Source organism: Haemaphysalis longicornis, unplaced genomic scaffold, assembly GCF_048455015.1.
Source record: "Haemaphysalis longicornis isolate Haplotype H1 unplaced genomic scaffold, Haemaphysalis longicornis Haplotype H1 scaffold_14, whole genome shotgun sequence".
NCBI lineage: Eukaryota > Metazoa > Arthropoda > Arachnida > Ixodida > Ixodidae > Haemaphysalis > Haemaphysalis longicornis.
Window position 1 is genome coordinate 26,459,868 of NW_027526245.1, and position 27,484 is coordinate 26,487,351.

Below are 27,484 nucleotides of genomic sequence, written 5' to 3' on the forward strand. Positions count from 1 at the left end.
CCTTCTCCGCGAATGCAGCCTATTAAATACTAACCTCACAAGGATCGCAAGCAATGGCAATTCCATTTTACCTCCGGTGCATACTAACTACGGCAAACAAACCGCCTTTTTCACAGGTGTTACTCTGATTAGAGCATAATGCACATATAGAAGCGACCAAGGCTTCATTGTTCCCCGCCTGTGGATTCTCTTGGACACAGTTGGGTGTGTTGAAATAGGAAACCCGTCTACATAAGCAAGTGACGATCCAGTTACGAACAGCTGAAGGATGTCAACAAACCCAATTGCATCACAAAATGCAGACAAATGTGAGCCGAAAAAGTAAGGACGCGTTAAACTAAGCACGACAAACTCAAGCTGCGAAGCCTGCTTTCATTTGTTTTGATCCCGTCCCATGAAAGTGCTCGTGGGCACCTTGCTACTGTTGTGCAGATTTAGCAGCCTCTGCTTTATCGCTGGCCTAACCGCCACCGTGGCAGGTGCTGTACAGCTGCTGGGGACTGAGGCCTGAGAGTTGAGGTGGTTCGTGATGGGAGGTGGCCAGCTGCTGCGCCAGGATGGTAAGATCCTTCTCTGGTGAGGGACTGGTGTCTGTGTTACGGAGACCCTTGCTAGCTTGGTTTCACCTATTTAGTTTAGTATCTTAGACATCTTGAATGATGTTTACTTCCCGACAGGCGGCACTCCATACGGGCATGGATTGTGCTTGAGCAGCACTGAGACCTGATGTCAGGTGCACAGTTTTGGAACACTCGTTCTTACGGAGACCCCGCGTTGCTGCCGCTTTGCACAACAGAAATCTTCCTCACTTCCTGAAGATGATGATGGTTAGCGGCTTCCCCTTTGTAACGGGGTTGCGTTGTACAGCGGCCTTAGTCGCAACGCCACTGTAAAACCACCTCGCCAAAAAATGCAAACAAAATAAATAAAAAGAAAATACCTTTACGAAATTTATGTGCAAGTCTGGACTTCTTTGCTCGCATGTCTTCCCAGATTGTCTCTGATCTTTTCCCACCAAAATTCTAACCTTTATTACTAACCTCTACTGCTGTCCAATTCACGTTTCTGCTAACCTTAAAGGAGTACTGACACGAAATTTCAAAGCTGAGATAACTATGTAAAACGCTTCCTTTTTATCAGGAGATATCTCCCAGCAAGTTTCAACAGCAACCGTTCAGCGAAACATATTTAAAATCCATTTTAATCTTCGCCCGCACGAGAAAGCCCAGAGCGGGCCGACGTGACATCATCTGCTACGTGCCCCAAACTGCCGACGTCGGGGCTCCCGTGACGAAGCCGACGCGCTGGCTGTGGTTGGCGCGCGCTGCTCGGGAGTGTGTACACGTCATGGTTTTGGGACTGACGTCATGCTGCCCGGGCCTGTGGGGACGGCGAAAACCTCGGCCGGTCTGGGCGCGCGTGCGCTCGCTCGCGCGCGCTTCCAGAGAGGCAGCGATACGGCAAGAATGGTGACGCCATGTGATACATGCTGTCATGGCGGCCGCTACGTTTTTTCGTCGAAACCGAAACTGGCACGAATAAACGACGCCGTAAATGAATGTTTACGCTGCGCTCGACCGTCTAATCTGCCATTCTATGATTAGTGGGCTGGTAGGCACGCACAGCAGCGAAAAAAACGTAAGATAAAAATTTCGTGTCAGTACTCCTTTAAAGCCAAGGGCCTCCGGAAGCTGGATGGCTCCCTCACTGAGGACTAGACGGATACTTCAGCACTCCGTTACAATATGTCGTATGGTTTCTGGCTCCTTACCGCCGCCTGCGCATAGTTCTTATTGTACCGGCGCGCAGATAAGCGTTTTTGTCTGCAAGCAACCCTCGAGGGCTTCAAAAAGCAATGCACTCCCTTTGGTATTATCGAAGAATTTTTCCCTTGTGATCTCCTGCTTCCCGATCCTGTAGATATCTAAGAACTTCTTCACGTCCATTCTCTCTTTCCAGGTCGTTGTCTCTGATTCCTTCGCTTCATTTTTTATTGCCTTGGTCGTTTTCCCTCCACTTCCAGGTTTCATATACTTTGTCCTGAGCGTTCCAGTTCTTTTCCGCCACTGTGTGTCCAGACTTTTCATGTAAAGATACCGTAAAACTTTGGCCGCCCATCTCTGGTCATCAATAATTTTAAGTCGTTCTTCAAAACATATTTTGCTATGCTCTTCTCTCACTTCAAAGGAGGCCCATTCAATTTCTCCTTGCACTGCCTCTGTTGTTTTACTGTGTGCTCCTAATGACAATCGACCTACCGCCCTCTGATTTACTTCTAGCCCTGATTTGACATACACTACCGCGTTTGAAAAGATGAGTGCTGGTACCATTACTCCTTTCCAGATTCCTCTCACTACTCCATATCTGTCATATCCCCAGAATGTTCTATGCTTCATGATAGAGGCGTTTCTTTTGCCTTTCATTCTTAAAAGCTCCTGATGAGTTTTTAGATACGCCTGACCTTCGTTTATCCATATGCCCAGATATTTGTATTCCCTTGCCCACGGTATTGCTGCTTGTTGAACGAATACCGAGTCCTTACAGCCGTCGTCATTAAAAACCAATACTTCCGCTTTGCTGGGCTAAACTCTACCCGCAGTTTAGTGGCTCCTCCCCTCATATCTGTGTGAGCTGTTGCAGACACTGTTTGCTATCTGCTAGTAGTACTATGTCATCTGCGTATATCAGTCCCGGGATATGTTGTTTCACTTCCTGTCCTTTGCGGCTACTATAACACAGAATAACACAGATTAAAACCTATTTTACTGCCTCCAAGCTTTCTTTCTAGTCCAGCCATGTAGAGCATGAACAGCAATGGCGACAGAGGACAACCCTGCTGTAAACCTCTATTTGTGACTACCGGTTCCATTCCCTTTCAGCTTATACCCTCGGCTTGTTCTCTTATACCCTTTCAGCCACGCTGCGTTGATGGCAACAAGAAACTGCACCTTCTGGGGTATATTAGACAAATAATTCAGTGAACAAATTATAGCCACACTTGCAGTAATTCGACACTCTGTTGTCCGTTGTGTGGTCCGGCAGAATCGTGGGCGCCGTTTCTACGGAGACGCCGCGTTCTTGCTCGTCTAAATACTCTGTATGCCCTGCAGAAATTTAACTCGCGTCACCGTATATGCTTTCGGCGCCGCTTTGTCAATGGAAAACGCAAACCCACTTTCTGATGTATATTAGACAAATAAATCAATGCACGAAGCATAGCCACACCCGGAGTAAGGCGAAGTTCTTATGTCTCGTGCGTGGTCTGGAAGACTCGTAGGCGCAATGTCTTCCAACGGAGACGCCGCGTTCTTGTCGCTCTTAATAGTGTTCATGCTGAAGAACCCGGAGCTAAATGAAATGTTCTTGAACACAAGCCCCGGCTCCGCTGCTTCAGCAGAATTTGCACTTGGTGGAACTGCGTTAAAGTTTCATTTTATGGCTTCTCGTATACCATGTAATTTTTTGGCGCGATCTCCATGCCACCTCATTTGCAGCCCAGATGTTTATGACTTATAAATACTAGGAAGAATAAGTAATGCCCCGTAGGAATATAACGGCGTTACAACGAAGCGAGGACACCATCATGACAGAATTACAAGTGACACTTAACCTGAAATATTTTTCGCCCTTAGTTTGTTTTGCGTCCAAACTATAGGTTTAGAGTCAAGGCCACCCACTTCTCTTACCTCAAGAACCACTTTCCCTATGTGTTTCCCAGAGGCCATGAAGCGGAACGCCTCTTCAGCCTTTGTCCGGGGAAACACCACCGAGCTGAGTGGCCGGACCGTTCCCGTGGCGACGCCCTCACGAAGTAGCTCACAGACCCGTCGCTTTTCTTGTATGGCAGTGGGGGTGTTGAAATGAAGGGCATCTATGTGAACGACGCAGAAGGAGACGTTCTTCATCAGCGCAGCCATCCCGAGGTCGGTGTTCTTCGCCAGATCGAACATGCCAATCTCGAGGAAGCGGCCGTGTGGGGCGAGGCATCGCAGGCTGGCTTTTAGTTTCTCTCCAGCGAGGGAGTTCAGCACAAGGTCCACGCCTGGTATGCGAAAGAAGGAATAAAATAACATAAGTATGCGCTTAATCAAAACCCCGAAAAATATTTTGCGCTGGGAATATACTGCTGCGTGATTTAAGGGCAATAATGAAAGCAGCGAAATAAAATAGAAAGAAGCAGCGACTGGTATTAGTGGTTGCATAGTAAACTGAAATATCGATCTTAAAAGCCGAAACTGGAATGAGGCACCTGGGTTGGCAAGGTTCATGCGCTTTATCATTTCGCCTTTTTAGTGACTTTATTCTGGGCCGAAATGTCGACACATGAGAGCGCTAGTTTCTGCCCCTCCTCCTCCCCCTTTTTAGCACAACACGACCACATTGACGGCAAAACTAACTGTTTTCCGGATTTAGGGGTTCGTGCATCACAGTGTAACATTTGACGTCGTACTTCGTATACAGAAGTAAACCGAACATATATTTATAGTTCTTGTTCTTGTTGCAGGTGTTGATGCTGCAGCTGCTGCCTGGTGAGGCGGTATTTTCTTGAAAAATATACTGGCTGTTCCTGTTCCCTTTTCACCAAACGAAAACCTTTCTATAACACCTGAGCAGTGCATTTGATATGTTGAAAGGAAAGTATTAGTATTGAATTATGGCACGGGAATGCCGCAGTGTTTTTTTTTTTTTGCGCTGCGTATCGCAGCTTTGATTAATGTAGACGACTTAAAATCCAGTGCCGCGTACCCCGCGCCGATGAACGTTGTAGGATAGGTTTTGCAAGGGGGGTACCGCATTTCTGCTATGCTCGATAATAAAGAGTGGTACCGACGGTGGCACCTGTATAGCGGTGCGCATGTCTGGTCTCGGTGCCAACATCATACTTTATCGCTGGCGATGTCGTCTTTCCCTTTTGCCCATTCACAGGAACGAGCTTTACGAATGACCTAATTTCTACTAGCCCTATCACCATCCTCAAACTTCGACAGTCTTTTACCCACATTCCGAAGGCCACAACTTCTTTATTAAACTGCATCCGTTGGAAACTGTGTGTCACAAGCGCCGCTTTTGCAAATTTTTTCTGGCGAAGTACGCACGCTGGAGGAAAACTGTTTGCAGTTTTAGGCTATTTTCTGGGTGGCGCTTAACGCATAAAAATATGGGGAAAAACAACAAATGCGCGTGTACGCGCACATTAGTTCTGTCCTGAAATTACTCTCCCTCCCTTGTCAAGAAGGTCAAGAAGGACGCCGGTCCCATGGCGCAGAAAGTGCGTCATTTTCTCATGTGCTGAGAGTTTCCCAGCACAGGTGAGCCATCTTCAAGAGAGCAATTATTGACATTTTGATAACAAACAACCTTTGGCAGAAAGGGACTAATATTGGCTGATTCATATCTGCCTTATCGCATCCACACAGGTCGAGAATGTTTGGAAAAACTTCAAGCAACACCATCTTTTCTTGTCATATGCCAAGCGCAACGTTGCCTACTGTGATGCCGCCAGAGCATCCTGCACATCAGATCGCCTTGTATTCCGCGATGCGGGAGACAGCAGCGGCATTGACCAGGGGGGACCACATCGCCTCCCTAAAGATACACTCAGTAGAAGGGATACACATGTAATGCCTATTTAATAATGCGAAAGATTGCTACCTAAACTGTGCGAAAACCCGGCCTGCATGGTACACGAAAGGATGGATTGCTAAAGGAGTAAAAATGATCTGTTTATATAGCAGGAGGTCACCGCATTTTGCAGGGGAGCTGCTATTATTAATTGGTATTCGCAACCAAATTAGTGGTAAGACAACATTCGGTAGTTTGGCACTGTGTGGGAGCTCCACCAGAGCTCCAAAATATGGGGCTTTTCGCACGGCAAGGTTTGATCGTTCTCACTAGAATTTTCTTTAAACCGAAAATAAACCAAAATAACAAACACGTCAAAACAAATTTTACGTTGTGCCGTGAACAAAAAAAAAACAGGAAAATATTGCGAAATCGTGCGAGACTCCAGATTGTCGCAACATATCCCTAAAACATCGCTAGTCTAAAAAATAGAGAGATACAGTAAAAGCTCGTTAATTCGAACTCTACCTGGACTAACATATTGTTCGAATGTAACGGCATTATAATTAGTGTGTGGGCGTGAATGAATGGACATCGCGCCACACTGCTCGGGCAGAACACAGAGAAGACACCTCTGGATCGGGAATTCGGCGCTACAACACGTTTGTTGCGCACGCCAATTTATCGAAGGCCCATACAAGCTACCGCGGCCCAAAGAAAGCCTGCCACCGCGTGCGCCTGAGTACTGCCGCTGGCGGTGTGGTAGCCGCTGCGGAAGTGAAGTAAGCTGTCGCAGCAGTAAGTAAGCTGTCACAACGCTGTTCTTTAAAGCGAAGCGTTTCACCTCCACCATGGAGGGCTTCCGTCGTGACGGTTGGTGTCAGCAGACAAACTTCCGCGAACAAATAAAAGAAATTATTCGCACCGCAAGAATCGAGCCCGGAACGAATAGGGAAACAGAATGCGAGCCCGCTGTCTTACCGATTTAGCTACGAGCCCACGCGGAGACGGGGGAGACAGGCGGAGCACTCACCGACCACATGTGCGAGCTCACCTCATGCGTTCTCGCTGAATGCCGTATGATAGAGTCATGCGACCTTTCGCGACACTGCGCTCTGCCAACGGCACGTGTAGCGGCCATGTGCGCTCCTTGCGCATGCACTAAGAGTTATAAAAGTTAAAGAAAGCTCACACCAACGCATAGCATCTCACTTGTCCTCCGCCGCTGCCGCCGATCTCCTCGCCTTCGGCGGCGGCGGCAGAGACAGAGGAGAAGGGAGATCGTCTAACAGCGGGTTTGAGATTCCTTTTTAGTATAAAAAACGAGTTTCCACGCAGTTGCTTTACCACTGCAACTCAACCAACAACCGCTCTTGAATCATGCACTGATTCAACCTTAGCAAAGGATAACTCTTTGAAGAAAAAAAGGGTGTCATTAAGTGCACTTCAACTTCCCTTGCCTCTGGTTTCACTGTTTGCAGTGTGAATTGAAGTGAAGTGAAGTGAATTGAATTGAAGTGTGAATTGAAGTGACGTCGCAGGGTAATCATGGTGGGTGGGATTTACAGCTTCGGTTTCAAACCATCTTCACAGATTGAAAATGCCTGCATTTTTTTGTTTCGTTGTTTTTCCTTTCTAGTAAATTTGGTTTGTTTTCTATTTGCTACACGTTGCGATCACTCCGGGCTGGCTTAATCGGCGAGGAGCAACGGAAACCAGAAGATCCCAGTTCGAATAAGCAGTTCTGGATACTGACGCGTTCCAATTATCGGCAGGTATCCCCCATTGAAATACTAAGGGCTGTACCGGGACCAGGGCGTCAGTTAAAATTGACTGTAAATTCTAAATAACCGAGTTCGAATTAACGAGCCTTTAGTTGCTGTGTTGCTGTGCTTTTTCTATAAATGTGTCACTTTAAAAATCAAAATAGAAAAAGCCAGTCTCGATTTCTTTCAAAAATTGGAGAAAAGTGACTCCTGACGAGCGTCAACAATACTGCTGAAAAACATGTTGCATCATTTTGTATGTACCGAAGGTAAAAGCGGCTGAAATCACGCTTTCGAGAAGCATGTTCGTGCCGTGTTATCCGCCACTCCAGCTGCTGCTCTGGCTTCCCGCTAAGATAAAAGAATGTCTGTTCGCATTCTTCGCCATTACCAGGGACGTTTCAACCTTGGTAGGGCTTCTAAAGAGAAATGTATGTTTTGGTGGTGGTGGTGGTGATGTGTATTAACGGGTGGATGTACCCATGCGCGATATGCCGGCCATTGCTCCCCCGTTCAACACCTTCTTGCCGCTATGCGCGGGAAATCACCAGGAGTCACTGAGGCGTGTGTCAATTAAAAACCCGAGGAGCAGGCGCAACATGTCTCTCCCGGCTATCCAATGTCTTATAGGAAAAATTATATTATCCAAAGAGTCTTGTGGAGCGGATCGCCCTCGAAGTTTCTTAAACAAAGCTAACCTCTCCGTCGCATGCTCTCCACAGTCCATTAGAAAATCTCGGATATCACCTGTAACACAACACGTTACGCACAGAGGTGAGGAGACAAGGTTCAGCTTATGAAACCGCGCCGCTGTCCGCGCTGATTTGTTCCGGATGCGGAACAGTTAGGATGCCTCTGTCCTCTTCATGCCTTGTTGACACAAGGTTTATTATTTTATTTATTTGTCACATACTGTGGACCAAGTATGGTCCATGCAGGAGAGGGCGATACAGTTCAAACGCCTTCTGTATAGCTGGAGTATGCATACACGGCAGCAGAAACACGTAAAAAACAAGCGACAAAAATACAGGCAAACAAGCAGACTGAGCGACTATCGCCGTGTTTGCACCATGGGGTAAGTAGTGCGTTGGCCTCCTGCGGTTCGGCTCTTCCGTGGACAGTAATTTACGTCTGATAGAACAAGGTTTTTGCTCCCCCAGGTAGTGCTGTGTTACCGAATGAAGTTTTGCACCTAGACCGGCGACCGAAGCTGTGTGTGTTGTCGCCTTCGTCTCGGGATGAAATTCAACGGAGTTCTGCGAATTGACTGTGGTTACTATTGTCACGAAGCCAAGGACGAAGCATTTGTCTTGAAGGAAAACAAGTTTATTGGAGCGAACTTGTGCTCTCCAGACAACTGAAAGAATTCACAGGCGGTGAAGCAGCAGTCAACGAAGTGACGCACGCCGGCGTTCGTCGGCGAGTCGAATGCCATGGCGCCTGCTCTGCGCACGTTTATCTTTAGGCGTGGGAGTTTCTTGAACCGTCGATTTACATCGAGAACACTATACATAAAAGAAAAAAACAGAAAACTATTCTAGGCTAGTGGCGTTACTGCGTTACATTCTGCCTATCAAGTGGGAAAATCCGTGCGGCATAACAGAGACTGGAACATGTGCTTCACTCGGGACACAGATAACGCAGCCCGGTGCAGTCGGGCGGTAATAGAAAACACATAAGCAAATGCACTGCATGGTTCGCGGCATAACCCCTTTCTAAGAGTGCATCGACCCCATGCTAAAATAAAACGAGTCCGAAAAAACAAAAGGTAAAATCCGTCAAGGTTTTATGCGAACCACGTGGATGACTTCGGGCCGCATGCGTCGTTGTGATGTTTCGGAATCACCATCGGGGATCACCTCGTAGGTAGGTTGGCCAACACGTTGAAGAACCTGGTAGGGTCGGAATACCGCCGTAGAAGCTTCTCACTGAGTCCACGTTGTAGGATGGTCTCGCGCAATGTACCGGAACTTACAGTTGCGGCATCGATAGTCTCCAAAAACAGCGCGTTGACAGGGCGGTCGTACTGCCTCGTTCGAATTTTGAGAGTCTTTTCCATCGCGGCAGCTTCAGACGCGGATTCAGCCACCGCTTTAGGAGGGTTGCGGACAAGGCAAGCAAAGAGTTTTTGCTTTACTCCTCACATAAGAAATCTCAGTTTCTTTTCTTCCATCATTTCCGGGTCCGCACGCCAAAATAGTCGCTTTATTCTTCCGCGAAGATCACGACTCCTTCTTTGGAGTGTTGCGTTCGAGTTTCAAGCAACATCGCAGCCTGTACCGTTTCACCACGGTAGTAAAGGTTTTAAAAAAGAACGTGCTTTTGAATTGAGTCTAGGTGGCCAAACATCTCTCATGGTTCTCGAACCAAGCCCAGCTGCATCTTCCATGTAAAAGAAGACATGCCGGAAAGTTTATTCATCGTGCCACCTGTTGAAGATGCGGGCGCCCTCCAGCTTCTCCAACCATTCCTCTGGGTCTTCAGCGGGGGCTCCCCTCAACGATGGCGGTTCCGGGGCTGCTGCAGGAAGATTGGCGACGTTGTCTCTCGCAACATGGTGGTGGGTGCAGCGGTCGTTCTCTTGGGCCCTTCTGGCAGAAGACCGAACTCGGGCCTGAAACCTTGCAGTCGGCGGCTGGCTCTAGTTCGACTGGCTTGGCGGCTTCCAGAGATCGTGGGGAGCATAAAAGGTGCGTACCCAGCACCTCTGCCAAATGTCACGAAGCCAAAGACGACGCAGTTGTCTTCAAGGAAAACAAGTTTATTGGAGCGAACTTGGGCTCCCCTAACAACACAAAGAATACACAGGCGGCGAAGCAACAGTCAACAAAGTGACGTGCGCAGACGAGCGTCGGCGAGTCGAATGCCGCGGCGTCTGCTCGGCGGGCACTTATTTTTAGGCGCCGGTGTTTCTCGAACCGTAGAAGTATATCGAGAACACTGTAGATAAAATAATATTCTGGGCTTGTGGCGTTAAGGCGAAACACTCTCCCTGTCAAATGAGATAAACCGTGCGGCATAGGAATGGAACATGCGCTCTAAATGGGACAAAGATAACGCAGCCCGGCGCAGCCGGGTGGTAAAAGTAAACACATAAATAAACAAATTCACTGCATGGTTCGCGGCACTGGAATTCGCGGCATTGTTAGGAATTATTACTAGCGATAACTCTACACCGCACCGAGTACGTGAATGCGCGCGATTTTTTTTTAATTTCGCGGCTTGCTCCAGGGTGAAGCGACTTGTTCGCCCCGTAGATCGCAAGAAGCGAGCGCTACCCTTAGGACGTAAAATGAGGCAATCGATCTCCTTTTAATTTCGCGCCTCGGCCTCAAAGGGCATGCCGTGACGATTGTTTGATCGAAAACATTTCTTGATTCCCTTGAAGTTGTGGTGTCAAACTGGGTTCTTTGATTGAGGTCGTTGTGTGCTGTTACGCTTCTACTACGGTGCGGATGTACTTAGGTAAAGCGATCCTGTTTGTAACTTTTTATGCTAGTTGTTTATTCCAGACTGGCCCCAAGGCGTTTGCTGGTAGCAAATAAGCAAAGCATCTAATCGGCACAATAAGCGTTATTTCATAACGGAAAACGTATGAAACGTTCTAGTAAAACTCACGTCGCGGTTCCGACGTAGTGAGCCACAAAAATGTAGCGTTGCACGCTGCTACAATCTTTAAACTAACAGATATCTGTTAGTATAAAGCTTGTTAAGCCGATTGCATCGAAGCGACTGAAACCTGACTATCCATGACGAAAATGCCAACCAAAAGAGCGCCCGTGTCGTCGTTCCCAGTGCGGTTCTGCTGTCCGCTACACGTTTTGTATGTAAAGTAAAAAGCCGTGTGGCACACTCACAATGTTTAACCCCCATCTCACACCCCGTGCGGCACCAAGACTGATGCACATAGAGTGCCAGGTAACGGAAGTGTAGGGCGGGAACGTTGTTTTCTCGTATGCGCCGAGTGCGAGATCTGTGGCTCCTGCGGCCGCAATGGCTCGCTGGGTGGGGTTCAGTTCTCCTGCTAGACCGCACCGCTGTCAAACTCGCTTCCGGACTTTGTTTGCATGCCGCGAAGCGTCATGAGATGGCGCGAGGATGAAATGCGCTCGTCAATGGGCAATGTCTCGGCAATTGAAGCATCTTTGGCCACCGAATAAACGCTGAGGAGGCTACGGGGCAGTCGAACTGTAGTGTGAGCCCAACTTGCTATTTGCCCTCATCATCATCATCATGGGAGTGGGCATGGGAACGTCGCCAGAATGAAACTGACAAACTTGTTCGACTTTGCGTATTTCAGGTTAGTTACGGACATTCGAAACGCTCAGATGACTTGCTTCTTGTTGTTTTACTATGCCCACAACTGCACTTGGAAAGTGTGCGTGAGTGTATGAGCGTGATCAAAGTGTTGTTGTCTGGAGACGTCGAACAAAATCCAGGCCCTCCTACAAGACGCAACAACTCGCAGACCCAACCCGCAGACGGGGAGGAGACACCAGACAATAGCGATAGCGAGTCTGTAAAAGTAATGCTTCGGGGCCTTAAAGTCGCCATGAAGACAAAGGACAAGTTTGTGTCATTCGAAAGATTTCGTGTTTTACAGTGTCCCCAGCGCTTGCGCGGCAGCAATTGATGCCGTATTCGCTGAGGAATTAACCAATTTAGACTAAATTTTTATTCTCCCGCCAAATCGTGTGTTTCGGTGCCGTCTACAATGAAGTCATAACGGCGCGTATGCAAAAGAACTTCCACTGGGTCATTCGGCTCTGCAGCCTTGCGGCCGTCAATCCTCCCAGATGGCGCTAGAATACGCAACCCTCCGCCGTTGCTTTGTTTTTGACCATATATACACCCGCCGTGTTTTTGTTACGGTAAAAAGTAATCGCTTCGTGAAACCTGGGGTATGCTTGACAAACAGGGTCACGTGAGGCAACGTCGCTTACGCCAATCAGCCAGCGTCGTATAAAACAACTCCAAATCGTCGGACTGCTGTGCAGCTAAAGCAAGCATAGTGCGTCCAGTACCAACAGCAGTGCGCATCGGTACTCTCTGTTTACGTGTATTTTCGTAACTTTTGCTGTTTACCGCACCATTATTACTGCTGTAAAATGGATATGCATTACATTTGGGCACAGATAGCTCGTTCGGCAAGCCTATAAAGCTCTGCCTAATTCGCGTTTGCTTTTGCCGGACTCCGCTTATCGCAAAGTTGCCTGGTATGACATCATAGGTTCTGTTGCGGGAAATGACCTAGTGGGTCGCATGGCCATCCCCTTTTTTCCTAATTATGTAGCTCATTTGAGCGAAGTTTACATAAAAGTGGTGTCAGTGTGATTCTAACGTGGCAATCTTTTTAATGAACCAAACTTTTGTTTTGTCTTCATGGCTCCTTTAAAGAACGCTCTTCGACAATTGAACAAGGCCAACTCCGCATCCTGAATTAAACTCAAAGCGTCTTCATTACCCAGGAAAAATTTAACGAAAAGTTACTAGCATATCTCAACGCCTTGTCTGTGTTGAAACTAAGGTCGAATCTCTGGAATCACTTCGTGATGACGTGGCCTTAAAAATGACAAAAATAGAAGTATAATAAAGAAAACGAAGCCATCCGAGCCCGTTTGAGCGATCTTGAGGATTGAACTAGCAGTGATAATGTTCTTCTTTTACGTTGCTGACTCGCCAGATGAGAAACGGGAACAACCAGAAGAATAGGGTTTGAACGTAATTCGCGGGAAAATGGCGTTAGCCATATCGAGCGCGGATCTTTTACGTGCTCATAGGGTAGGCGCAGCACACCCGGAAATAATAAGGCCTATAACCATGAAGTTTTCTAATTTCAAAGCTCAGAAACAGGTTCTGCATGCCAAATCGCAACTTAAGAGATAACACATAACCGTCAGTGAAGATTTTTCACTATCTACCAGGCATGCACGTAAAAAACTGGTCGAATTCGCAAAAAAAACCTCGCCGGACGAACAGTTCAGCCTTCGTTACAATAAACCCATCCTAAAAAAGAAATGTTACACGTATTCTCCGGTGATTGATGCTGTTTATGAACAAAGTCAGAACCCGTTACTAACTCTTTGCCGCATCAATTCCAATCAAAAACTGTTACTGGCAGAGATAACACTGGCCTTTTATCATCGCCATAGGTACCCCGCCGTGGTGACCGGTGCGCGCAGGAATCCGTTTACATATCAATTCTTTTTAAGCAGTGTCGTCCGCAGTAGTGATTCCATATCTAGCGCCGCCGATACTACGGCAGCTGATATAATAGTTCTAACTGAAACGTGGCTCAACGACTCTGTGTATAATCATGAAATATCTTCTTTGCAAAAGAACTACCGCTTATTCCGCCATAATCGGTCCTCAAGGCGGGGTGGTGGCGTTTTGATTGCTGTAGCAGATGGGTTACCGTGTTTTCAAGTAAATATTGTCAGTGCTCTAGAGTTTAGGTGCGTGGAAATTACGGTTAACTTCACAACGCTTATCTTCTGTGAGTGCTATAGGGCACCTTCCATGCCAGTGGGACTTTGTACAAGACTCTTTAGGCGCCATTCATACCAAATTCCCTCATAATCCCATATTTCTTTTCGGGGATTTTAACTTTTCCTGATATTATTTGGTCCTGTCCCTCCGTCACTAGCGACGAGTCCTGTGAATCGACTAACTTCTCAGAACTTTTCTAGACTTTTTAGTTCAAGCAACTTATTACAAAGCCAACAAGGGTAACTACTTCTACGTACAAAATTTTAGACCTTCTGCTAACTACCGCACCAGATTTTGTTTCAGACATAACTTACCTACCGGGTATCAGCGATCACAGCCTACTTAATATTTCATTTACCTTGCCATACCGTAAGTCCCCAAAGAAGACTAAGGTTATCTATAATTATGCTAACGCAAATTTCCGCGCTATTAACGACGGCTTAGGACTTTTCCTGCATACCTTTCTTGTTTACTTCGATAAACGGTCAGTTAATGATAATTGGTGCATGTATCAGGATGTCCTTCACAGAATAATTGAATCACATGTTCCATGCGATTCAATTCCATGCGTGCTCAAAAGAAAAGACGAATATTTAAAAAAGCCAAGTTTTCTGGAAGATCCGAGCACTGCTTAGCCCTACGGATGGCCATGAGACGTACAAAAATACCTTAAAAGATGCGAAAAAAAATTCATGAATGTCACGCTACCGTCGCTTTTATCAAACGATCCTAAAAGATTTTGGCCGGACGATGTATTTTGAAGGCCTTTTCCAGTGCTTCTAACTGATCATTCCCCAAGTACGGCAGTGATGCAAGATTTCCAATGGATCCTAATAGTTTTAACTTTGGTGGCATAGTACGTATTATTGATGATATAAATTATCCTCTTCGAGTGGTCCAGACAATATTAATGCTAAAATTCTTAAAAACACGAAGGCCTATTGAGCCATTATATTACCTAAAATATTTAAACAATCACTAGAACACGGAAATCTGCCTGACGACTCGAAGATCGGTAACGTGGTCCCGCTCCATACATTCGGTGACCGTCATTCATTAGGCAATTACGGCCCAATTTTATTAACCAGCATCTGCTGTAAAATCATGGAACATGTACTATTTTCACACCTAGCAAACTTTCTTGAATCATTATGTTTTTTTGACTCCTGTTCAACGTGCGTTTCAAAAAGGCTTTTCCTGCGAAACTCAACTCGTAACATTTACAAACGACTTTCATTGTGTGCTTCATGGAGCTTCTGAAGTTGATTGTATATTTTTAGATTTTTGCAAGGCATTCGACACAGTGTCTCACCAATTGCTTTTGTACAAATTGCGTTGTCTTAATATTGACGCTAAGGTATTAATATGTATTGAGTGTTTTTTAACTAATCGATTCCAATATGCGCATGCTAACGGCCATAACTCTTCAACAGTTCGTGTTACCTCCGGTGTTACTTGTTTGGTCCCTCCATCGAGTAATTGGCCTTTCTCTTTTCCACCCGCCACCCTGGCAGTCCACCGATTGCCATTTCGCACAAATAAGTGGCCGGCCCAAGTTCATTTCTCTTTCTTTATTGGAACTGTGAGAGCTTCTCTTGTAGTTTGTTCTCTGATCCAGGATGCACGTTTCCTGCCTCTAAGCGTTACTCCAATATTTTGTCGTTCTCTGGACCGCTGAGCCGACCTGAGTTCGCTTTCAAACTGTGGAATAAGGCGCGAAGTTTCCGGTCCATATGTCATTACCTCACATCTATTTCTGAACTTGTGGCTGAAACTTCTCCATGACTAACAGCCAAGGATCGTTTCTTCTGCAGCCTTTCACATTTCTCCCAAAGAGGAACGCGTTGGCACGCGCAAAAACCCTCGGCCAAGTCCAAACCCAACGCCCGCGCTACAAACTCAGGAAATGCTGTTCCACCGGAATGCGATGATAGCTCAATCGGATAGCCGCTGGTTTCGTAACGCGAGGGACCCTGGTGCGATTCCGACACGAGAAGCGGATTTTTAAAGACGATAGTCTTTTTTGGGCTACTTAAACCCAGAAATTTTGGTCTGTCTGTATATCTGTGTGTCTGTATGTCTGTCCGTCTGTCTGTCTGTGACTGGATTCAGCCACCCGGCCAAAGCAAAACAATGCCTGCGCAATAGTCTTATATAGTCACAGCTAAATCTACCCATCTTGGTCCGGTGTAATGTTCATACTTGTCACCATTGTTGAAGAAGAACAAGACATTACGCAAATATGAGACAACAAATCAATACAGAAGTGATATTTGCAGTGTTCCTTTATAAAAATTCAAACATGCTTGACTTTTGCGAAATGAAATACTTCATCAACTGCAGAAGAAGAATTCACTCCGCCGTCGCCTGCTGTCGCCCGCGCCACTATAGCTTCTGGCGCCATTTTAAGAAATCAACCGGCAACAATTACGCAAGGTTCCACTAGATAGTTTCCACGTTCTGCTTGCAACGCACGTGGAGTAGGGAAACGCGGTTCTATAAACGTTGAAGTAGGGTGCCTCCATTAACGCGCGTCTTCGCCGTACGGCAGCGTTCGCATCGAGACACCCGGTTCGGAGCAGTGGAACGCGGGTAATTTAAAATGATTTAAGCAAACATTTGGTGCCTTTACCTTGGGAGGAGCGCGACGCAAGAGGAACAACATGAGAGGTGAGCGGTAAAGAGACGGGAGGCATTTACTTCGCAAAAGCCGATAAAGACTATCGTCTTTTGACGTCATTTGCAACGAAAGGAGCAGATACGCGGCGAATTTTTTTTTTTTCCACTTGGCTTCACACGTTATTTTTCCCCACCACTGCTAACCCTTCCTCCTCGGGCCTCCAGGGCGGCCGACCAGTTAAAATGCAGATATAACGGCGTAAACGGTCCGGGATACATTCTCGGGACCTCTCTAACCGCTTTCTTTCTTGAGGCTTCGGGATTTTCTGTCTACGACGGAGGAATTTGGGTCGGCCTAAAGGGCTCGGCTGTTAAAAGCCACACTCACCCTTGCCGTTGGTTTCCAGCAGCACATGGTCCCTAAAGCTAAGGTTACGAGAGTTGGCGATGTTTCGGTCTCCGAGCTGAGGGAAGCGGCGCTTCAGGAAATCACGCTTCTCCTGAGATCCTGCAAGAAGAGAAAAAGCACGCAAATTCAAACTTCGCCATTTCTGATACTTACGCTCTCCAAAGAAGCTTCCCCCTTCTCCGCCCTCCCTCCCTTACAACCTTACAAAAAGGAAATTGTCCATGCTTGAACAAGTAATGCAAGGCTAGAAAAACAGCTGAGCTGCGGTGCAGTTAGCTTCTCCCCACATTGACAGTGGATCCCGGGAGAGAGGAAGCAGACAGAGCCAGTCTATGTACGTTCTTCGTAGGTCGAGCGGCAACCCAAGCCTGTCAGCCTCGACGTTAACTGCGTCAAGACGTCTTCGCCGCCGACCGCGTCAAGCCCGCTTACGTCACCTCCCTCCGACCCACCCATGACTTCCCCGTGTCAATGGCCCCGCCCCAGAATTCCCTAGCTCCACCGACCAAACACGTCATGTGGGCAACACAACGGCCTCCGGCTCTACGAGCGGGGGGAGGGGGCCGGAGGCGGCTGTAGCTATCGGCGCGCCACGGGTTCGCGGTGCCCAAGACGAGGCCGACGACGAAGGCGGGAGCTCCTCGCGTGGCGCAATCCCACGCGCAAGCCTGGACTACGGCAGGTGCTCCTCACGAGGCGCACTCTCAATTGCTCGTCCACGGCGCGAAGTTGTTTTTCTTGTGTTTTTTTTGCTAACACCAATGGTCCAACCTCAAGCTTAAACAGTTCTGTTGTAACATTGTGTGCACTTTATTCATAGCAGTGCACCACCTCTAACTTCGGTGGGGATGAGCCTCGTTTGAAACTTGAACTTCGTCGAGGCCTTGTGCACGATGCACTCTGCTGTTTCTGTGCCAGGCGGGCGGCTGTGTGTTTATCACGGACACTAGCAGGGAAAACGTTATTTACTAGCTCCAGCGCCTAAAACACAGATGGTTTAGGTATCCCAGTCAGTGCTTCAAACATCGAAGAGAAAATTTCAATCGGGGCAACGTGGGGATTCGAAAATGTGCATTCAAAACAAAAACCCGTTATTTTTTGTGATATGCAAAGTACTGCCGTTTATAGGGATTGTGAAACTTCCATAAACAAATCTGTGACTTCAAGTGGCATATAAAACTCACTGCAGAAGCTGAGTGTGCCTCTCTGTAACACTATGGCTATAGCAATATTGAATTGTAGGCAGTAGCCGCCTTTGCAATTTTTTAAGGAAGATAGTCTTTCTTGGGCTACTTAAACACAGAAATTTTGGTCAGTCTGCATGGCTGTCTGTCTGTGTGTTTCGGTCTGTGACTCGATTCAGCCACCCAGCCAAAGTGAAACAGAAGCTGCGCAAAATCTTATACACCCACCCCCAAATCTAAACGTCTAAGTCTGGTGTCAATGTTCATACTTTTATTTTATTTATTTATTTATTCAATACTGCAGGCTTGACAGCCTAAGCAGGAGTGGACAAGAAACTACAAAATACGAGAATAGTTGAGTCACAATTGCAAGGAACAATAAAAGGTATAAAGATAAAAACAAAAAAAAAACATAAAAGAAAGAACGATGCATTTAACAAGGGTAAGGCATCAGCTCAGCACAGTGGCATTTGGGCTAAAATAAGCTTCGAGGGATTCAACACTAGAAAGTGCAGAAACGGGTAACGAATTCCATTCTTCAATAGTTCGGGGAAAAAATTAAAATTTGAAAATGTTGGTCCTAGCAAAAAATGGGGTTAGAGATTTGTCATGGGTGTGACGGGATCTGGTTGAGAATGGATTCACATACAAACTACTATCTAATCCGAGCTTTTTATTAACCAGTTGGTGCAGAAACTTCAAGCGAAGAAATTTGCGCCTTAGTTCAAGAGTTTGGATGTTATTCGTGTTCATTAGTTGAGATACGGAATCAAGGCGGCTATATTTTGAATAGATGAAACGTACAGCTCTTCTTTGGATTTTCTCGAGATTCCTAATGTTAACTTTAGTGTGCGGATCCCAAACTGTGCTAGCATATTCTAATTTAGGTCTTATGAGGGTGGTGTAGGCCAGGCATTTAACATGAGAGGAAGCATCTTTAAGTTTATGCTTCAGTTGACATAACTTACGGAACGCTGAAGCGCAAATGTTCCTGATATGGGTATTCCAGCTTAAGTTGTTAGTAATTGTAACACCGAGATACTTATATTCATTAACCTCGGCTAAGGGATTGTTGGAAATCATGTAGAAAAACTTGAGGGGGTGAGTTTTATTGCTAATTCTAAGATAAACTGATTTCCCGTAATTAATTCTCATACCCCATATCGTACACCAAGAAAGAATACTGTTAAAAGAAGAATTTAGGGCTGTCTGGTCATCTAAAGAGTGGATTTTATTAAACAGAATGCAATCATCGGCAAACAGACGTATTTGTACAGGTTCAGCAACAACATCAACAATATCATTACAATAGATAAGAAAACATTAGGACCCAAGTACGCTACCCTGTGGAACACCAGGTGAAACTGGGAGGACATCGGAAAAGTGGTCATTAAAGCTCACATACTGCTTACGGTGAGTGAGATAGAAAGAAACCCATGCCACAAGGAGGAATGCCTATTATACGTAGCTTATTAATTAGTTTGTCATGTGGAACGCCTTACTGAATTCAAGAAAAATGACGTTAACCTGGCTTTTCAATCCGTGTTGGAAAGGGGTCAATATTTTGTGCTGGTCCAGGAAATCAGAGATGCAAGTTGCTACAATATGTTCAAGAAGTTTACAGACTCAAGAGACTATTGAAATAGGCCGATAGTTGGGAATGATAAGAGGATCACCTTTTTTATGAACGGCAACAACACGGGCTATCTTGAAGTCAGGAGGCAAAGTAGCTGATCTAAGTGAAGCCTGGAATATGGGAACGAGAAAACTAGCCAAGGTTTCTGCATAACGCCGAAGGAAGGCGTTAGGTATATTATCGGGACCAGGGGATGATTTTGTTTTCAATCTAAGAAGCATGTTCAGGACACCAGAATATGAGATAACTTGGGAACTGGAGGAAAACAAACCGTGCTTATTTTCGACTGGCAGGGAAAAATGTGAAAAAAAACGCTGTGGAAGTAGCTATTGAAGTGGTCAGCAATAACTTTGGGATCGGCGAGGAGGTGACCATTATGCGAAATGTGGCTAACTCTTTTTTTCCGAGCAGCAATGAAACGCCAGAATTTATGTGGGTTATCTTTTATGAAGCTAGTCAAAGTAGTGTTAAAATAGTGCCCTTTTGCATGTTTAATTGCATCTGACAGAGCAGCGCGACTGTCGGTAAGCTTAGGCGAGGTTTTGCATTTGCGACGTTGGCGCTTATCCTTGCGTTTCAGATGTATAATCGACCTGGTTATCCATGGCGTATACTTCGCAGTTTTTTTAACTTTGCTAGGAATGAAGTGTTCGATGCATTGTAAACAGATATTCTTAAATTTGTCCCACAATAATGTAACATCATCATGGCCAAAGTCGAAAAGATTATTTTCAAGATATGCAACTACAGCTCTGTCATTTGCACGCGAGTAATCTTTAACATTTTTGAGCGAAGGCACAACCTGAGAGCTAATTCCACCTAAGCTAAAAGATACTGTTACAACTTCGTGATCGGATATTCCGGGCTCCACAGCAACGTCGTAATCGATAATAGAACGATGTAAAAACACAAGATCGAGTAATGAGCATGAGTTAGTGGTAACCCGAGCAGGCTGTTGCACTACTTGAACTAGGTTGTTATCGAGCATAATGTAGAAAAGTGAACTAATGTCGGTTGAAGAATCAGCATGTGAACGGAGGTTTTTCCAGTCAATGCCCGGCAAATTAAAATCACCCGCGATAATCAGTTTGTGGTGGTTGAATTCTTTCATGTGATTTTGAATTTTTGTAAGAAAATCAGGTTTCGAGTCAGGAGGTCTATAAACGGCATACAAAATAAAAACACGACCACTAAGAGTAACCTTGAGGCACAGGCATCCAGAGTCCGGACATTGCGTCAATGGAATGACGTCAATATTTTGTTTAAAAATGACAGCAACACCCTCACCACTAGTGTCACGGTCCCTACGATATATTTTATAAGCGGGTGGAACGACAGCCTCATCCTTGTCAACACAAGGAACGACATCCATGTCAACACTGTTGAACAAAAACAAGACATTACGCAAATACAAGGCAGAAAATCAATACATATGTGACATTTGCAGTCTTCCTTTAGTAAAAAATTCATAGATGCTTGGTTTTTGCGACAGCAAATGAAATATTACATCAACTGCAGAAAACCGTTGCCTGCTGTTGCCCGCGCTACTATAGCTCCTGGCGGCATGTAAGAAATCATACGGCAACAGCGACGAAAGGTTCCACGTTCCGCTTGAAATGGCAACGTGGTTGCGTAAACATTGTAGTAGGGGCCTCGACTAACGCGCCTCTCAGCGGAACAGCAGCGCAGGCATCGAGGCACGCGACTTGGAGCAGTGGAACACGGTAAATTTAACTTGATTTGAGCAAACCTCTAGCGTGTTATCTTAGGAGGAACGAGATGGGAGAGGAGCAGCATGAAAGATGAGCGGGAAAGAGAAGGGAGGCATTTACACGGCAGGGGCGCCAGTCGACTATCGTCTTTCGTCGACATTTGCAACAAAGGGTGCAAATACGCGGCCATTTGTTTATATTGTGCTGCTATCTCTGCGATGTGACTCCGAGGGTTTGATGCACTAGAGACGCCTTTGTCTGTCTGAGTGTTGAATAAATAGGAATAATATTGTATTGCGTCCTTTTATTGACGCTATAGTGGGGCAAGATGGTCATTAGGCGTTTTGCTATTGCCGGTTTCTTTATTCGAGTGAAACCAAATGTAGCCCCGAACTTCAAAATCTTTGGCTAGTGGAGTATAAAACCTTTTCTGAATTCCAAATATCCAAAAAAATGGCCCCTATCTGCTCAGTTGTGAGTCTACTCGGGCCTGTTCCACCAGAGTACACTACTCCTTATGAAAACCGGGCCTAATGCCACGCAGACGGTAGGTTAATGTGTGCCCATGGCTAATTCAGCGTTGATAAGCCTTGTACCAGGTTGTACCATATAAAAGTGTTCACAAAATGACAAAGCCATTATTTCGCACGTCCGACTACGGTGACTAAGCTGCTCTCTACAGAAAAGGGAATCTCCTCATTATAATGCACAATCAAAAACCTAACACGAGCCCCATAGTTTGTTGCCTAATCCGCCTCCCTGTTACTGTAAAGGCTGAAAAAAAAATTAATTAGGCATCCGTCTTACGAATACTGGCCAATCAGCGTCAACCACTGATGTTTAAAGGGACGGTGAAGCGGTTTTAGAATTAAAAGAAAAGTTGACTAGCAGCAAGTACACATTGGATAGTTCATGTGTACGAAATATTTTCGCAATACATGCAATAGAAGCGGCGCAATGAGCAAACAAAAGTGGCCCGATGCCTCGCCCCCATCTCGCCGCGCGATGCCGGAAGACCGAAGAGCGCGGGCGAAAACCGGCTGAAAAATGTCATACCTGGACTTCCGGCCGGATCGGCCGCCTCGGCCATGCTCTTTTCGCCTTGTTTCCTTGTGAATGATACTTGTTGTTGTTGTGGTTGATAGCACTCATTTGTACAATTTTCGTGTTAAAAAAGTATGCACGAACGCCAAACGAGGCATGTACGTTATCATGCCGTATTCCTAAGCAGAATAATGCCATGCCGGGATGCTTGATAACATACGGAAGCGACAGCCGAGGTGGCTGTGCTTGATTACAGAGAATATACTACACTACGTTAAATACTTTGTAAACCGCTCCAATGCGGGTTTTTTTTTTTTGATGCGACGGACGTGATGTTCACATTAGATTCTAGATTTAGGAAGGACGGGAAATACTGCTGTACTTTGGCCGGGGATGCTTCGTTCCATTCCAGAAACCAAGTCACATTTGTTCAGGAAATACTTGTTTCGTTAAACGCGTCGGTTTTCTTTCCCTATGGGCTCAGGACAGTGTTAAAAAAAACAATTTTTTGGTAAACAGTATTCCTAGAGGTAAACTAAGAGGTAAACAGTATTCCTACAAAGTAAAAGAACCAAGACAACCAGATTACTTATTTTGCAAGTATACATGTCACGATAAGGTGATGTTTGTCTGGAATTAAAAAAAAAACACCACTCCGAACCACCACCGTGCCATTTTTTGTGTTGACTGCAGGGGCCTAATTTTTTTGCCCAAGATTCCGTGTGGCTGCATATTATAACCTGGCAAGCACTTGTTGTCACTAAACCTCAAGTGTGCTCTAGTGATAGTCGGTGATATATATAATGATGATACTAGAAAAATTAGGAGCGAAGAGTAAATATACGGCCTCTGACCGACTAGCGCGGTAAATGCTGAAATCTAGAAATGTTGAAACAGGCCAATGATTCATTATCACAAACGTTTGGTGATTGTTACCTAAAGTAACGTAACTACAACGAAACTGTCTTGCCCGATTGGTCTGTTAATTATAACGAGGTGGCCGTAATATTGTAGCAGAATGCGCAACGCACAAGCGAAAATCAAGCCCTACTACAGCCAATAATGCTGAGCAGGCACTAGTATGCTGCAGTGTTTTCAGAATAAATGCATGTGAAGCAGTAAGACGTCACTCATCGAAGTGCAGCTAGCAATCGCGGAGGCGCCGTAGCGCCGCTGCCGAAATGGAGCGCGCGTGTGGATCTGTGTACGGGGATGAGTAACAGGGCTGGGGAGGGCGACAACGAACAAAGGAAATGCGGAAGCAGAGTCTGCTTGTTGGTTTATGCGTGTACCGGCAAGATGTGTCTCGCATATACGTTTACAGCGCATGAACGCTATTTTTTCGCGTAGTGCACGTACGTGCTTTTCGCTGGTAGATTGTTTATAAAACGCCCAATAATCTTCGGCATAAATGGTTTTGTGTATAATAAGAAACAGTTAAGGCAGTACCTAATATTAACATAAGGTATAAAATCCCCCTATGCTGGTTGCCTAATTCAAAAAAATTCCCCCGCATTTCCCCGAGGGGGAGAATGTGAAAGTGCGAATGCACGGTTGTCGGCCCGCTTGCGGCGCTTGCGCTCGGCCCCCGCAGCCCACCGCCTCGCCGCCTTCTCTTCCATCTCTTCCATCGGGTTTGTAGTATCACGTGTACACCACGCAGTTATCAAGCCGCTATAACGCCGCTGAGTCGCCAACGCACGCCGCTGACGACGTAGTTTGAATGCGTTAAAGATATAAGGCGCGTCACTAACACTGATATCAGCGTCGCCTCCGTGGCTTGGTCGGTAGAGCGTCGCGCTGCGGCCGCAAAGTCCTCGGATCGAAACCTGGCGCCGGATGCTGTTTCTTTTTTAAATATAGAGGAGCACTGCGGACGCCGACGCCGCCGCCGCCGCCGGCGGTGGATGGTTTGGGGTCGCTTATAAAGTGCATTCGCACTTAAAATATTTTGATGGAACCCACTAGTCGACGGCACAGACACTGCTTTGGGGTTCTCTGTCGTGTAAAGCAAATTTAAGCTCCAAGATAATTGAACCAACAGCACGGGAAATTATAAAACTAACTTCCAGTCATGTGCGAAAATTAAACTGCGAGCTAAATTGCCGCAAAGGCAACCGTGCGATCGTTCGCAATGCTTCCGACAACCCGCGCGGCCGAAGGGTGTTCTCCTTTGACGTCATGACGGGCGCAACCAATCAGGGGCGTCAAAAGACGAAAAGCGCGCGTCTTTCAAATGGGGCCGTGCTTTTTGCAAGACAAATGCCACTTGGGCTCATGTACGATAAATTTCAATGTGATATTCGGAATCAGCGCGCGAGAAACTATATAACTGTTAATCTAACTCAAATTATTTGGAAAGCGCTTCAGCTTCCCTTTAACAAAACCAACCAGCCAACTGCACCAAGAAGGTCGAGTTATTGGCACGATGGTCCACGCGTCAAAACGAAACACAGTGCGCAAATAATCTGACGTCGTGCCTTTGACAAGCACTCCCCACCTCTCCATTACACAACAAATCATTAGCGGTCACTGGATTCTGATTTTCAACAACACCACAAGGCATCCGATACCTGAACAACTCAGCCTTAGTTTCTGGGTTTAAAAGGTTTTATATTCCGGTAAAAGGGTTTTAAAAATGTTTTTACTTCTGGTGAAAACATTCCGTTATAATTTTGCCTGGAGCCCGAATTGACGGGCAGCCGGAGGGAAAGGGGCCCTAAAAAAAAAAGGGGCCCTAAATAGGTTTCTGAAGGTCGCCATTTTAATCGCGCAATCGCTAGAGTACCCCTTCACGACAATGTATACCAAATATTACACCTCTGCGTAAAGCAGGGGCCGTACAAACACGCAACAAAGGTGCCTTCTTTCTTCCTTGCTCACCTACCGCTTACTTGCCGCCACACTGCACCGCTCTGACGTGCGACAGAGCGCTTGTGACGCACCCGTGTGACGCACGAAGGTCTCAACAGTACGGCTGCGCTATTGGTGGGCCCCGTTAAATGCTGTAGCCAATCAGCGTACCCGGCTCTGGGAGAAAACGCGGTCGCGCGGCTCTACTTCACCGGCGGCACGGCACGGACGAATGTAGATCGTCGCCATCGGTTACACGAGCTTAGCCGAGTTCGTAGATATAGCGCGTCGTTTACAAGGTATGAATAACGCTGAAAAACAGGGGACATCTCTGCGGGCACAAACGCCTGCTACAGGCGCGACCGCGGCAAGCATCTGCCTGCACGGTAGACAAGCAGCCCACTGTGCGATGTATGATAGGCATACACCGCGGCAGCTAAAACTTGTCACCGCCCGCCAGAGCGGGACTATTGCTGAAAATCAGTTTGCAAATACGTGAAAGGGAGTGATAGTGCAGTGAAAGATTACGCGGGGGATAGTCGTCGTCGCGGCCTCGCAAAGCAGTGTCTGGATAACTGCGGCGATGCTAAGCTTTTTCCCCGACCTTGGTGGGACGAGATCACCGCGACAGCGCCGCATGCCGAAAGGCTAGCGAGCCGCTATAGTCGTCGTTGGCAATCTCCAATTATTATCGTAAACGAGCATGTTGAGTTTGGAAGCCCCCTATCTTGCCTTCGAACGCTCGTTTCCGCTCGTTTCCGCCGACGCGAGCACGGCCGGCGCGAGGAGCCGTCCGATTCGGGCCGGCCAGCGGGGGCCACCGACCGACCCCGCTGAGCGGTAGGCGGAGCTTGGCCGTCGTCTGCTACAACAAGCGTGACGTACCGCCGAGCGGAGCCAATGGCTGCGCGCTTCTCGACGCAACCCTGTTTCTCTTGGTGTCACCCACCAGGTCTTGCGCCTGGTCGGTGGCGTCTACGCTTCCACAGTGCTTTGGAGGCGCGGTGAAAGAGGCGATGCGCCAGGCCTTGTTGCGGGCCCTTTTAAATGCAGAGCATTTCAGAAACTCACGATGTCACCCGCGTTGACGTCCGTAGTCCGCACCGCACCCCTCCCTACTATATAAAAAAAAAAATACTATCCGGCGCCCTGTTTCGATCCCTCGACCCTGCGGGCGGAACGCAATGATCATGGTGCTCTACCCACTGCGCCACAAAGCCGACACAGAATGGGACGCTATGAACGCGCCTTATATCGTTGACTCATTCAAATTACTGCTGACGAGCGCTCTATCGTCAGCAGTTGCCACAAGTGCAACAACATTAACGTAACGCAAACTACTTAACGTCGTGCGCCCCCGAAAATGCTCTGCATTTGATCTTGCCCCTCGCGAGGGGGGTGTTTCACTGCGTCTTCTCTCGGTCGCGGGACCCGTGGCGCCATCTGGCGGAGGCGCGGCACAACTCGTAGCACTTTCCACGGCCGGACTGGAGGAGCAGCGAGCGTGCACTGAAAGTGCGCGCCTGCCGCTCCTCAAGCCCGGCCGTGCACTTTCTTTGAAAAAGCGCCTCCAAAGCGCGGCAAATATGAAATAGGGATGACGCGCTTTCGAGGCAATCCGCCGACGCGGCTGCTTTGTGTACAGACTCGGCGGCGAGCGTCCCGGGATTCTGGTGCCGACCGAACCCCATTTCGTGCAGTTTGCTGTTTTTAATGAACGATAACTCGGCTAATACTGAACGCTTTTAAACCATTTTTGCGGCAGGACGTTCTTTGTATAGTACTCCAACGATAGCGCACGTAACATCTTAACCTTTGGAAGCCTGTTTAGGGCCCCTTTAAAGGCCAATATTTTCATGTTTAAGGAGGAGAAACCCTCCGACTTTAATTGAGGGGGTGAGAGAGTTGCTTTTATTGAAAACGGAGAGCTAGCCTCACAGGGAGCGCCAGCAGTTGCTCCGCCCTAGCAGCACAAAACTATGCGCCCAATCAGCCTTGTATAAAAGCACAGGTTTTTCTTTGTTAATTTGACTAAAGGGGTCATGAAGACAAAACACGTTTGGTTCATTCGAAAGATTGCCTCGTTAGAATCATACTGACGCCACGTTTAACGCACACTTCACTCAAATAAGCTTTATAATTAGGAAAAAATAAAATGGGCATGCGACCCACTAGCTCATTTCCCGCAACAAAACTAATGATGTCATACC

The 27,484-nt window shown here is 46.8% G+C and overlaps 1 protein-coding gene across 1 annotated transcript in view; it reads right to left on the reverse strand.

The window, feature by feature from the left end:
- The window catches only part of LOC144165213 (fatty acid synthase-like), a 229,107-nt gene that overhangs the window by 52,312 nt on the left and 149,311 nt on the right, over positions 1-27,484 (reverse strand). The window contains exons 21-22 of the mRNA XM_077695331.1: positions 16,825-16,944; positions 3,687-4,042 (exon numbers count right to left, since the gene is read on the reverse strand). Of these exons, the coding sequence (XP_077551457.1) occupies positions 3,687-4,042; positions 16,825-16,944 (476 nt within the window). The remainder of the gene's footprint in view (positions 1-3,686; positions 4,043-16,824; positions 16,945-27,484) is intronic.